The sequence below is a fragment of the Ischnura elegans genome, chromosome 1 (genome assembly GCF_921293095.1).
Source record: "Ischnura elegans chromosome 1, ioIscEleg1.1, whole genome shotgun sequence".
Taxonomy (NCBI): Eukaryota; Metazoa; Arthropoda; class Insecta; order Odonata; family Coenagrionidae; genus Ischnura; species Ischnura elegans.
This window is the reverse complement of record NC_060246.1, coordinates 97579495-97594337: the sequence shown is the minus strand read 5'-3', so window position 1 is coordinate 97594337 and position 14843 is coordinate 97579495. Positions and strand designations below refer to the sequence as shown.

General features: G+C 39.2%; 1 protein-coding gene across 1 annotated transcript in view; it reads right to left on the bottom strand.

Annotated features, from left to right (window-relative positions):
* The window catches only part of LOC124166858 (xaa-Pro dipeptidase), a 392399-nt gene that overhangs the window by 322955 nt on the left and 54601 nt on the right, over nt 1–14843 (bottom strand). The window contains exon 4 of the mRNA XM_046544571.1: nt 5516–5563. Within this exon, the coding sequence (XP_046400527.1) occupies nt 5516–5563 (48 nt within the window). The remainder of the gene's footprint in view (nt 1–5515; nt 5564–14843) is intronic.

Here is a 14843-nt window from a genome sequence, read left to right as displayed (position 1 = left end):
TTAAGCCATGCAAGACAGGTAAACACAATCAGACAGCTATAGAAAATCGATTTAGCAAGCGGGGTTATTTTAAAATAATGAGTGATTTTTGCTGTATGCTCCTAGTTTAATTTGTTCTTCAATAATTCGGTCGTGAGAATCAAACCCATCATACCGTAATTTTTTTTATTTCGTATGACTTTTTCAGAAGATATTTGTTCCATTTAACGGAAATGCAGGCAAGGTGTACGGCAAGAGCAAGGAAAACAAGAGGACGGAGGCGTCGAAAATAAATCATAAACCTATCATACCTATCTCTCTCTCGCATCAGCCTACAAATAAATCCAGACGAGGATGTTTGCTTGATCGTAGCGTGAAGAGGTATACCGCGAGCTACGTTAAAGGTGTCGGACAAACACAACCATGTTGTACGAAATGCCTCCTCCGCAACGGTCCCATAAATAGGACGCTGGAAGTTTCAAGCGATCGCGACACGAGGCGCGACTGTTTCATAAATATGTGGCTGACACGTAGAAATGCCTAAATTTGTCCCCCAGGCCGACGAGCCAGGAATGCCGGAACACTATGTACAGTCCGATGCACCCACTCGTGGCGGGCGCATGAGGAAACGTCCCGGTTTTTTTCTTAAATCTGGTTATTGCGAAGGAGTGAATCTTTAGACAAAAAATTAGAAAGAGTGAATAGCCCTCTTTTTTTTTATTTGGCACTTACGAGGAATTTATGAAGTACAGAACAGATGTAAATAAATGTAAAAGCGAATGATTCTCCCCCCTTACGTTAGGAAAAAGGTCCAGATCAGACGTCATCATTGCAGTGATGAAATGACATCGGCGGTTTCAGGTTCTATTTCGAGAGATCTAATAACGAGAATGCGAAATACAACATTTTGGAATACGTTTATATCGAATGCGGTATTATTTAAATGGAAAGTACTGCAGAATTTTAATTAGCTTTCATATTCCCATGATGTGTAATATGTACTAACAGAGCATTCATGCCCGACAGTTAGGTAATTTTATCGTAATGAATTAACTTTAATTTTGATAATAACATATTTGCTAGTTTAATTTCCGTAACCTTAAAATTATTACAACAGGAAGCGCAATACTGTGACGAGGGCAATATTCACCCCTATGCAAAAATCCCATTGGCAGCTTACGCACTAGTTTTTAGAAGTATATTGACGAAATTTTTTGAGTCTCGGTGGGTTATTTATTTGCCTCTTCATTAATCCCACTAATCGCTACAAGTTACGTTTTTCGCCCGATTTTATGAAGAATTAAAAAAATCTAAAGACAAACATTGGAAACTAAAACGCAAGAGTAAGAGTAAAAGGCTTGGATTACGCAAGACTGCCCTCCATTAAAATTCTCTATTCCGTTCAAAATTATATTCTTGCGGTTTGGCTTCATATTTATATATTTTCTAAGACTAACTGGAACCGCAGTTCAATAAATAAATGCACGAACCACAGGCACAAGGTAATAGAATGACTTAACAGGAAGAGGTAGGAGAAAAATTCATACATCCGTGCTTCCATACAGAGGTGTAAATAAAGCAGTTCTCTTTTGATACATGAAAACTGAAAAACACAAATTGTCGCTCAGTAACAAATACGAGTGCAATGTTCAGTACTATGATTAGTATTTATTTCACAAATAACCTTCATCTATCACAATTCCTGTATGATTCCGTCATTTCCACTGAGTAAATGCATATATTCATGAGCGTCCTCTGTACCTGCAATGAATCTCGATATACTTACTTTATATTGCAAAAATTATTACTTTGACTCGAAAGTCGACAGCGAGCAATAAAATCGCGCCACTTTTCCAATAATATGGAAAGCATCTGCACAACCATGTTTCGAAGCAGGGGGGAATATAGCGGGCATTCACGGAGGACTACGTCAGTAACGATGGCATTATATCTTTACGCTACCAGGACCACGATGAAAGCAGTTTACTCAGATGCAGAATGGATTTACGTCCATACTCAAATGTGAGATTAGGGAAATTGAATTGCTGAGGAGACAGCAGTGTATAAGCATACAATCAGTCTCGAGATTCCTTTTAGTCGGTGAGACCCAAACAGCAGCGGCATGCTTTGCGGATTTCACAAACGGATTGTAGGAATAAAATAGCTCTTTTCCAAAACAGCTGATAGCTCAATAATTTAGATGTTCCTTGCACAACACAACTAGATCCCATGATATGCCATGATTTTTATAAACGCTTGGGAAGCTAACTAATAACACAAGAAGGACCTAGAGATAATATCACTACGATATCTATCAAAATTACGCAGAAAAAAGTATAGAAATAAATGCTTGAAATTTTCCGCAAAATTTCTCAGAGGTAATATTCTATGCCTGAGGTAGAGGCAAATGTTGACAAAGGTCAATTTTACATACTCTGAAAGTTCAAGATAGTGGCATTTGTAATGCGTCACGAAAAAGACAAAATGAGACCTGTCAATAATGCGTTTTTTATAGCCGCTGGCGCATTGCAGCGTTTAATCGTGGTAAGGACCAATCAGACTTTCTACCACCTCCCCACTCTATATTTGAGTAAACATATTAGACTGATTTGGTGTTATTTGGTGGGGTATAAATTAAAAATACACTTATAATGAACGTAAATGATTGCAAAACACCTTCTCCCGCCTTACTCCCATGAGTTTGCTTGCATCATCTGTACATACATACGTAAACGAAACATTTTTTCGACCAAATCACTCATCCCACTAAATTATTTCTCAAAGCAGTTAAGTGAATACAGTCGGCCCGAGTTCCTACGCATAATGGTGAAGACGATTTTGCAGCAGCTCGTTACAGCAGTGAGAAATACCATCAACAGCCAGTCACAGCCAGCTTATGGCTGCACTAATTGCCAAGTACCAGGCGTACTTAGCTGAGCATGATGAATGAACTCATCATTATCGCAGGCATTCAGATAGCTGGAGAAACACGAAATACGTTACTGGATTCGAGTGACTACATGATTAGCGACCCACCGGGTAAAGGGTGACTGCATTCATTTCCAATTAGAAAAGGAAAAAAAATCTGCAATTCCACGCCACACAACATCATTTATTAAACTGACAAAGCAAGGAAAAATGAAATCACGCGATAAATCCGAGCCTTTTTCAGGAGTTAAATAATTCGTCTTCATCACGAATGTCCTGGCAATAGACCGTCGTTATCTCTCTCTCAGCTTACGGTGAAAACAACCCGAAGATATGCCATAAATGTACTCGCAACATCACAATTCTCTGAGGCATGTTAACCACTTCTGTAAGCAGATGATGTCCCGTTTTGAAATATTTTCCCCATGAAGTTGATTTATAGACTCATTTTTCTTCAGTATTTCTCAAGAAGCAGCATTTTTCTTTCATTACCTCCATGGTACTGGTACACCGGAGGGTAATTATGAATTGCTTTTTATTTATCCAATTTCATTCGTGAAATATTATTTGGCCTGTATATTTCAAATTTAAATTAAATCTATACCAAAATAACTCCAAATTACTTACGCGTACAAACAACCATCTAAATGCCGGCTTTACAACATATCTACCAGAAACATTGGCAAGAGGTAATTTGTGTATTCTTACCCTTAAATTAAAAAATAACATTGGTAAAATTATAACCATGAACATATCAGATACAAGTAATTATTCAAATTTATATTCCATCAAGCTGAGGAGGATAATATTTATCTTCATATACATACCGGGAGCATTGAAAATTAATTATTTACAACACCAATATTTTCCGACTACTATAATAAACCGAAAACTACCTTATATAGAAAAGGCAGACGGTCCGAGATACCTACGACGATTTATCAATGATCAATGACCTCACCACACATTTCTATGAGGCTAGAGAACTACGTTGCAGAGACGCCACCTTGTCTCCTCTATCCACAACGACCGAACAAAATAAAAAAAAACACAAGATCGGCGCAACCTCAAGTGGTAGGAGGCGTATAGCTCACCACGCACGCACAAAAGCCGGCACACGCAAGAATTGCATGAAAACAAAATCTCTTTCGATGAGTCAACGAAAGTTAGTAAGACGTGCGCGGAGAACATTTTTGCCGGGAATGCTGCTCGAAATGGATGAATGAAATGGGCGGTGGCGGATGTTGAGGACGATATACCGAAATATTGGAAAATATAGCGATATATTGAGAGTACAATATAGTTAGTTTAGACCACTGACGATAAATGGCTGTCTGATTAAATACCATATGGCATATTGTCGAGCAACAAAAATCAAAACACCAAGCCAGATATGAGCATGCATCATCCAACAATTATCTGATATGAAGATATTTTATCGTGTACGAAAATATGATAGTTATAGTCCCAATATTAGTCATCATAATAGTCTAATATTTATATCGTATTCCGATATTGGATTTTCAATATAGCCCACAACTGTTGGAGCCCACGCTGCAGACAGCAATGTGTTTCCAGTCGATAACACGAGGGAGTCTTGCATTCCAGACACGGCACATGCCCCGGCCCTCCCGCCGCAGCCTCCACCGGCGCTGGGCGCGGGAGAAAGCGGGGACGAGGAGCGCCGGCATCGAAAACAATACAGGGGCGGTGTGCATAGGGAGAGGCATGGATGCCGACGGCGGAGGCAGGGCAGAATACAGGGCAGGCGCAGACGGCCGCTCCCTCAAGTGTCTAAGAGAAGCGATTCCATTACTAATGGGCGTTCGCAAAATGAAAAATTGATTTATCAATGCCAGTTACAGTTATGTGAATTATAAGTACTACGTAGGGGATCACTTCGAAGAACTATACTGCATCGTGATAATATATACAAACACATCGAGTCGATACATACAACTTTCTTAAGTGATAACTGCATGATGAATTAGTATTAATATTAGGCAGCATTGAATTTGAAGAGTAATTTTTACTCAATACAGCAAGAAATAACTACTACAGCAAGTTTAATTGCGTAAATAGCACGGAAGTATAAGGCAGTAGTCATTTATAAATTGAGGGACGAGTTTCATTACGTTACAGTAAACAAAAATGAAATACATAGCAAGTATCCGACGTTTAAACCAAATCAAGAATATAAGAGTCAACGCAGTCATTTTTCTGCGATAACATCTGGATTTATTTGTTAATAGACAATGCCAGACACTCCAAGATCTGTAAATAAAATCAAAATTATGAGAATTGCAAACGACGATAACTTGAAAATATCACAGTGAGACACAACCTCCAACAGGATGATTCGTATCATTCCGCAGGATAATTTACAAACCTCAATTATCGCATCGAATACTTTTCAATTAAACACCTCGGCGTTCCAAGGTGCTGTCTTTTGGAGCCCATTCTGATCTATGGTGGCCCGCATTAAAAAAACTAAAAGACCCATGTGTGATTGTGTAACTTATTAAATGTAATACAAGGCTGTATTTACCTAATTTAGAAAGTTTGTAAAGACGACATGGGTTCTGAAAATATGATAAACTGTACTTACCAAGGTGAGCAAAACTCCTGGTCTCATGTCCTTGAGCACCTTCGCCATCTGCAATTGAAGAATACATTTCGTTAGGGAACATGAAAAGTGAGTTTAAAGATATAAAATAGTCGATTCTATAGACATCAAGGTCGTCAATAAAAGAAAAAGGAAGATATCTGGGTTATTCATTAGTATCTAGAAAGTGAAATTAGGGTTGATGTAAATGTGCATTCAGACACATAAAAATTAGTAAGGTAAATATTGTTTAAAATATCTGTGAGTGCCGAAGTGTGCCAGAAAGACTCAAAGCTATACAGTTAGAGATGAATAAGTTTATATGAGAAATACATTGGGCGTAAACTACCACATCAGTGCTTTGAAGACAATAATGATGAAACACTTCAAAGAAAGAGGAAGAGAAAAAAATCATTATCATATTCTCTTTCAAACTGACATAACAACGACGAGAGAGAATACAATGATAGAATAGTAAAAATGAAATAAGCTTCAATCGACCAAATTTTTTAAGTACCTCATTATAATTGTCTTCCCATTGTAAAAAATACTATTATAAGGAAAAAAAACTAATACCACAGCTAACTCGACAAGTTCCTATCAAGACAAGCTTTTCCTGTCTCAAAAAAAGATCATGAATCTGCAAGATATTCTCTGTGAAATGGATAACCACGTTAAAAGAGAGGCTGGTGAGAAAGGGAGAACAGAATGAGAATATTATGGGGTATTTTTTCTTTTACGCAAATATTGAGAGAGAGAGAGCGCTAGAAAGCATCCGCTCTTCCATTAAGCAACAGCAAATATAGAACGAAAAATAAAGCAGAGGTATCATACATGGGTAAACTATTATTTGGAAAATAAAAATCCTAATTACATCCTCGGGATCATTAATTTCATTTCTTGGAAAATTCAGGCACGAGGACCGACCATTACCAAAATAAGGACCCCGCTACACCCTGAGATAAAACTCAGTTGTTGATTTGCACAAAATCAGATCTTCGATGGATTTACAAACACATTATAAAGAGAGGCCAGAAATTGACTTCCAGGTGTTACGGAAAAGGTTATGTGGAAAAAACAGGTTGACGTCAGGCGATACATGAAGCGAAGGAACCTATTTCCAAAGCTAAACCTTTATAAGATATGGTAACCAAAACCAGAGACAGAGAAGAAGGATACTTCTCCTCCTGAGCTCATCCATAAAGCCACTATCGAGCTAGCCTGACGCAACACACCTTTCAGCAATTCCAATTGGAGATGGGAGTCCCCGTATAGGGGGTGGTTCAACTCCACCCGCATGCACCCTCCTCTGCCGACCGAATGAATCATTAAAATAATCATTTACCGCAGGGATGGAATGTGTTTACCGTGAGACGACGTGTTTGCGACAGGACATTTTTATTGAAATGTCCGTCCTATGGCTCGATTAATCACGGCATTCATTGGTTGTTCGGCATCCAGAGTCCCGGGGGTCGAGCGTGGCTGTGGACACGTCCGCAACGGCAAGTCCCCCAGGCGCAGCCTCCTTTCTCCCACACACTCCTCTAACCGATTATTTAAACCCACCCTTCTCGATGACGCGGCGTTATTAATATAGTATATTCCCCCAGAAGTAAACAGTTTTGCATTCCGAAGTTTACACGGGAACTATGCTGCTTTCCACAGCAAGGCCGTATAATCAAAAAACTTTGGTGGCGGGGATCGGACCCTAGATTCCACCCACTCACTATGGCCTTGGTTTACACTGGCATTTTATGGCATTATGAAACTGTTGTCTAGAGCAGTGCTGACCAACCTATGGCACGCCTGCCTAAGGTAACAAGAGGAGCTGGAAGGGCTGGATGGTTTGGGTTCGCATACGAGTCGAGCGAGTATGCTCCCATTCCATAAACTTAGGCACTCTAAAAAAGTATATGTATATAATGAAAAAATTATCATTGCATTAATTTGCATACTTTGTTTTTGTGATAGTGTCAAATCATTAGTTTTAAGAGTCCTCTTAACACAAACAACATCAAAACCGACAACGATACATATGCGCCATTTAAATTTACTTATTGTAAACTGGATGGTTTAGGTAAGGACTCGCCAATACAGCAAAATGAATGTGAGACCAAGAAGATCCCCACCGTGCTCTAGATATACAAACATATATGTATGTATATCTAGAGCATGTATATGAAAACGTTAGCTACCAAGGCATCTCTTTCGGTTCAATTGAGGTTGAAGAGGGTATCAATAGCGGGGAGGAAATTAGCGGTTTTCCTTCCAAATATGCAACGCTACCTCTTCCTTCTGTAATTTTTGTCAAACATATAACATCAAACATGTGTCTTCATTAAGGTGAAGTGACACTTAAGAAGTTCACCTTTTCCACTTCGCGAGTTACCACGACAAACTAACAATTTGTGATGCACATGAAAATTTCAAAATATCGTTCCCTCACTGCGTGGACTGACGACTAAAAGATACGTTTGATAATACCAATATTTCCAATGCTATCATGAAATCAGATGTCGAAGCTCAAGAAAAATATTCACACGACCAAATATGTCTCATTTTTTAGTCATTCGCAAAAATGGTGTAATTGGAGTCACACCTAGTTAGCTATATGAAAATGACAATACGGTAAACTCAGAGGGATGGAAAAACAATTTGATTACAAATATCAGGATTGCATTATCCGTATTCTTTATGCTATAATGTTAGTCTTTAAACTCGGCTAATAACGTCAATTAATGCATTTAAAAAAATAAAATTCTCCAATATTATTTGTTTCGAATCGCGCTGTCACAGCCGTACCTCAAACTTAAGGCTGGAAGGCGATACTTGGTGGAACTTGGTGACAGGAAACATAATACTAAAGGTACACTGTTGTATGTTCCACAGAAATTTTAATAACCGATCCAGGTTTCGACAGTACACTATGTCAATATAAAGGTAATGACATAGTGTACTGTCGAAACCTGGGTCGGTTATTAAAACCTCGGTGGAACATACAACAGCGTATCTTTATTATGTTTCCAGCCTTACCTCCATTGGTGGATACCGTAGAGAGATGCTGATGGCAGGATCAGCCGGAGGTTGATACGGCGGCAGAGGAGGGACGAGGCGAGGAAGGCATGGGGTCGGGGGACGAAGGAGTGGGATGTGGGCCCCATTTTGCCCCCTGCAAGAGTCAGCGGGGGAGGATTCAATTCGTGGGGGGGGGGGGGAAGAACACAGGAGAGGTAGGGGTGGGACTTTGGTCCCTCTCGTGAATGTTTCATGTTGTTTTTCCGCGGTGCCTAGGGCTCCCATGGAAATTTCTTCACCGGAAGGTAAACACCCTCCGCACTGTATAATGCTTCCGATAATGTAAGAGATATATTCCGCCAATGCAGCCAGCACGGCGAAAGAATATTTTCACGTGGAGAGCAGCTGACGATGCACCGTTGCGAATGCAGTTGTAATGCGAGCAAAAATGACACCGAAGCAGATATCTCAACAACACGGTTGGTATGCTTTGACTCTTCAACGCTAACAGGTAAAACAGTTTCAACACAATATGGGATTTCTATCAACACAACCGAATAATAATAATGAATGCCCAGTTTGATAGGAATATTAACTTTTGTATTATGATATAAGAAGGATATTATGACTACTACTGATTATACTCAACCTAATTAAAGATATCATGTATAAGGCGGGTCACGTCAAATAGTACGTAGAGCAAATTGTTGTCCTTTAAAATACGCGCAAAATTAGCAAATGAGTACTTAATAGTGAGAGAAATTCTCTCATTGAATACGGTTGTTTTAACATACCGTCATCCCTAATACGAAAATGTACGAATTAATTAATTCTTCGGTCAATGTAGGAGGTATACATGCCCGCATCTTTGATAGCTAGCTGAACTGAAAAATAGAGAAAAGTTGGCTCAATTGTCCTACGACTAATAGTCACAATATAATAGAGAAATGGAAAAAATTAAATGATCACTTACCTATACTAAATTGTGCCAGTTAAACTACACCACAAATCATTTTTAAGAGTATAAAAAGCCGTTTCCAATAATGTTCACAATGGAATTAAATAAAAATGTTATAAATTTGATTGTTGCAGTGCACTGTCCGAAATTTTAAACATAAACTTCTAAAGCTCTCTATAAAGTTGAATATCGTATGAATGAAGGAATAGAAAAAAATGGATATCACGGTTCCATTGAGTATTAAAAGGAAAAATACTCCGCAATGTGTATTGCACTTAATAGGGTAGTTTCCTTCGTCAAAAAAAAAACGAAAGACATTGATTGCGATTCGTTACCTACCATTAGTGTATTCATAATATATAAATTATTTGGTTTCAGAAATCCCAGTTCAGGCGGATGGAAATGGTCAATTTTAACCGCATTTGAAAAAGGCCAGATTGGCGCCCATGAGATGCCACTCCACGTGACGTCACAGGGACCTAGTTTCTATATGAGTAGATAGGAGTTTTACATCGTCTGAGATTACCAATGCATGCATGAGGCACAGAGCTCAGGGAAACATGTCTTAATGATCACCTATTAAAATTGCCTACGGTAGGAAAGTTTCCTTCGTTTGGTAGGGTATTAATAATCCATAACTAAGCCAAGTGCTACCTGCTAGCAGGATACTCGGCTACCAGCTAGCAGCCTGTATCAGCAGACTGCGCCTAACGGCGCACATGTCCTCGCCCCAAGGTCACCTCACTTTGCGGCAGCGGGAACCAGAATGACGTCATACGGGCTTTTCCTGGCATTCATACTTAGCCGTCGCGTTTTCGCGCGCTTGAAATTTTTCATTTAATCGAGAAAAATATATATAGTCATTTAAAAATCTAAAAGTGTGAAATGCGTACTCCATGAGTAATAATCTTTCGATTTAGGCAATAAAAAAATAAATGGAAACCACCCTATTATTTTCCATAAAAGCACAAAACCCAGTTGACACAACAGAGGACTCAATTCATGTTTACAAACATTCTATACCTAATCCAATTTGAAAACAATGAAAATGGAGAAATTTCACGAAGAGAAAGTTTCATCACAGAATCACAGCGTATTATGCAATCAATATCTGAAACTAAGCGGGATAAGGACCACATTTTACGGAAAACCTTTCCAGGAGATTATAATTGGGGACTCTAATAGAAAAATATATCTCATTTTAATAGTATATAGATAAAACAATGTACTACCTTATACAACAGAATTACTAATAGATAAGAAGAACACCAAAACAAACAAAGAATGGCAAATCGGTAATATTATCGATTGCACTAGAGTCTAAAACATCTCTCTCTTCCGAGTACTTCTAAATTGTGCGAAAACATTTCAGCAGGAAGACAAGAAAATCAACGGAAGTCAAAACCTACTGCAAGCATAATAAGCATGACAGATACACGAACGTATTCAGCTAGGGTAAACCAAGGAAGAATGAGAGCACTAAGATGTATTCATCATTAAAGTTGTCTCCATCAGCTGCGGTTATAGAAAGGAAAACAGTGATACGATTGAATGTGAAGGCCACCGCAGCAAACAAGCAACCAATACAAGCCTTTAAAAGAGAACGTGAGACCGGGAGTCCATTAATTTCGTACTGACGTCATTCATATCACCTTTCTTTCGCGACTAGTAGCTAAACATTCGATAGGTATTAGTTTAAAGAGTAATGCTTCACTTATCAGGAAACCGGTCTTGTATACATTCTAACAACCACTCGATTCCACTTAATTCTTCATTAGGTATATTGCAATGAACCTTGAAGGTAATGTGCCCTAGTTGCCCTTGGAGACAAGTAATGGGATATTTATGTGCGACTGATATTCACAATTGACGTGATTTCTGCACAAAGTTGAAGAAACAAGGGTGAAATGTGCGATTCCAATCCACATATAAAATAGCAATGTGTATATTTTTAACCTTGAATATAGAAAGTAACCTTACCATTTCATTAGTAATAAAAGACTGCTTTGTAAATAATAGCCTCGTTTACTAAATGTTTTTGCATAAAACGTTGATAGATGAGATTATTTTAACATAGCAAGTATCATCACATATTTAATAGTTTACGGAAGATATTTTTTCTCCAGACGCCTATGTGGTTTTATGACACAGACAACACTTTTACAACGTTCAGTTCAAAGTTTGGAGCAAATAAAAGATAAATATGGATGCTGGAAACACCATATTTCCCTATTCCAGTGGAATAACAGAAATCCAGATATAAGGGTACAAAAACTTTCTGCAAACTTATTTTAAGGCTAAAAAGGAAAACATGATACATAAGTATTCCATCTAATCAAATCTAATTTCAAGGCCATTTTTAACGGAACATTTACTTGTGCCAAAGCCAGAATGGCTGCACGGAAAAAAGAATTTTCACCAAATCAATTCAGAGAAATACTTATCATATACATTGATACATCATAATAATCTTCCCCGGAAAATGAGGAAACAAACTCAGGCCGAATGCTTATGGCTGGCTCCATGCAGCTGGACTGATGTGGTGTTGTTTATTGCTGAAGGGTTGATTTACAGCGGACTGGGAAACGTATATGAAGAGGAACTACCGTACCATCCCCAACACGACGCGTGAATTTCACGCATGGGTGGGCCCAATACGCTCCGGCCCCAACGATGAAAACGACCTCCGTGTTGAAGGCAAATTCAGTAAATCTAAAATGGCACAATCGTGCGAGTGATTGGTAATTAACCTTTAACTCGGCCTTAATACTGTTCGCCCCTGCTAGAAGTCGTCGCGAGATAATACATATTCTAAACGCCATAAAATGGGCGAGGCCAAGAAGATGAAACATCAGCTACAAAAACCATAAACATGAAACCGTCCTATTTGGTCACTTTAATTTCATTACACAACTGAAATGGAAGGGAATTCCTCCAAATACTCGTGCAAATAACGAAGTGCATATTCTATAAAAGGCAAAGACGTGTTACAAGGACATAGCCGGTCAAGGTTTCGCTGGTTGTATGCACGAGTAGATGATTTTTATTTCCCAGGAAACGCCGGATCTGTCAATTACTCCCGAGTCTCAATAAGTAGATACACCATAAGTAATAAATAGGTACATCTAGGATTGTGTAGGCTCTAAGTAGGTCACACATAGTCAACGAGAAGCTTTATCCTTCCCTACACAGATTGAACTCCAAAACCACGAACCCTGGTAACACAATAATTTGTATACATGCATCAAAATAAATTGGAATGCCAAACTATCACTTGGCTAAATGAAAAAGCATTCCCTTGAAAACAACTCGTAAAAATTATCTACTGGAATTACTAACAAAAAAGAGAAAACCGCTCGTGGAGCTTGGGTAATCAATTAAGACGGCCGCGAACTTCTACAAGGCATTCTGATTTCACGAACCAATCCTTAGATTGGCATGGTTGGCTTCAGACGTGTTAGTCACATATAAATCTATAAAGTGGTGCAGATTTCGTTTGCATACCCATGCGGCTATTTACAAACAATATAATTAACTATTATTATATATAGCATCATATATCCAAAAACAAGCGTTAAATTCCTCAAAATATCTACAACTACACCATTAAATGGAGAAGATCTTAAGGGTAGGAGGTCCCTACCCAGGAAACGAAAGTTTGTGTTGTGCTTTATTGATGTTAAAACCCCCGTTGTTAAGGCTGTTATGTTCTGTTAACGGAGACTCTTGAAATAGGTAAATTAAACAGTATTCTCACGCAATCAACAGAGCAGTACAGCACCCTGATGTCAGCATTATTGCGCAGGAAGAGACGGGAGTGACAAGGTTTATCTCTCACAACGTAAAATCTGAGCCTAAAACGTTTCGCCTGACAACGAAAGACCCTGTTTTTTGAGTCCAGGTCATTTCGCTTGCGAACCGCCGCCGACAAGAGCGAGGAGGAAGACGAAGGGACCCCTCAGAGAACCTTAGGGAGGCGAGGCGGAAGAAAGAAAAAGGAAGAAGACTGGGCCAGGGAGGACAATAGGGGCGCAGTGAGGGACTCTCGGGCTGGCTTCCCCTTCTTGTGGGGTGCCGCGGCGGGAGGGAAGAGGGTCCAAGAAGGACAGCAAGGGTGAGGGGAAGCTAGGAATTGAAGTGGGGAGGTGTCTGTCTGGGGGAGCCGCTTACTTGGGTGTGGAACAAGGATGTTTGGATGGTGTGGGCAGTTGGACACCTATAATGTTGCAAATGCTGGGGACTGGAATCGCCATTGGGTTAACGGAGCGTCAGAAGCCCCAAATATGTATCTAGATGTACGTCTGAGATGACCAAATCCCGTGAGTATCCTTCGACCAAAGGAAGAAGGCATACTCTAAATATATCCAAGTAAAATCCTGAAACTAAATGTTACAGGTCTTCAAGATTCTCATGAAGCTTCTAACAGCATGTTTTGTATGTTCTAGCTTTATTGGTAGATTACCTCAATGAGTAGTTGGCAAATTTTGCCTTTGAATTAATGTGGTAGTATAATTTGTTAGTATGCGTAACGTTTTTGGACCGTGTGGTGTGCAAGTGGGAATCCTATTGCATGTTGGTGATTGATCACCCCCTGCCAAACACCCTAGATGTGGCTCGCAGGGTAAAATGTACATGTAGATGAAGATGCAGAATATCAAGACTAAATTTTTCCTTGACAACTACATAGCCACGAAAGCATATGCATTCAGCTAGGGTATGTTTTCTCCACTAATTCTTTAAATAATTGTGGTATTACCAACACTATCCATGTCGTTGTATATCGGTACAAAATGATTTAGAAGTTTTTTTAATAAGCAATGTATGTCCATGTTTTCATAACTTAAGTGTCCACTCCGATAGACGTGACTAAAGGCAAAAAATTAAAATATTTCATGCTACAAGTTAGGGCTGTTGAAACTTCGCATTTGATCAAGCAATCAGCGAGCGGCAGTCAAGGGGTCTATCCCCGATATTATGCATCATATTAACGTCACAGTGTGGCGCATAACCTCGGGAAATGCGGATCCCTGCCTAAAAGCTGCCAACATGGCACTTTTGAGGCAAAAATGAGAAGGTCCTTTCACCTCAGATGATTTCTCTTTTTCACATTCGCACGTAAATTCTATCAGCAGCTGAATTCAACGGCTTTGTTGGCTCTAGTACAACTAGTGTCGACGCTTTTGCGTCATCTCCAAGTACTGCGTATCTAGAGGGAACTTGAAGGGTAACATCAAAGATGACGATGCAAATGTGAGTCGACACCTAGTTGTTTTTCAGTTTTGCATTGAATTCTCTAGTTGCTACTCGTAATATTTCACTGAACGAGTACTCAGAACCTGAACACGAACGAAATCGTCG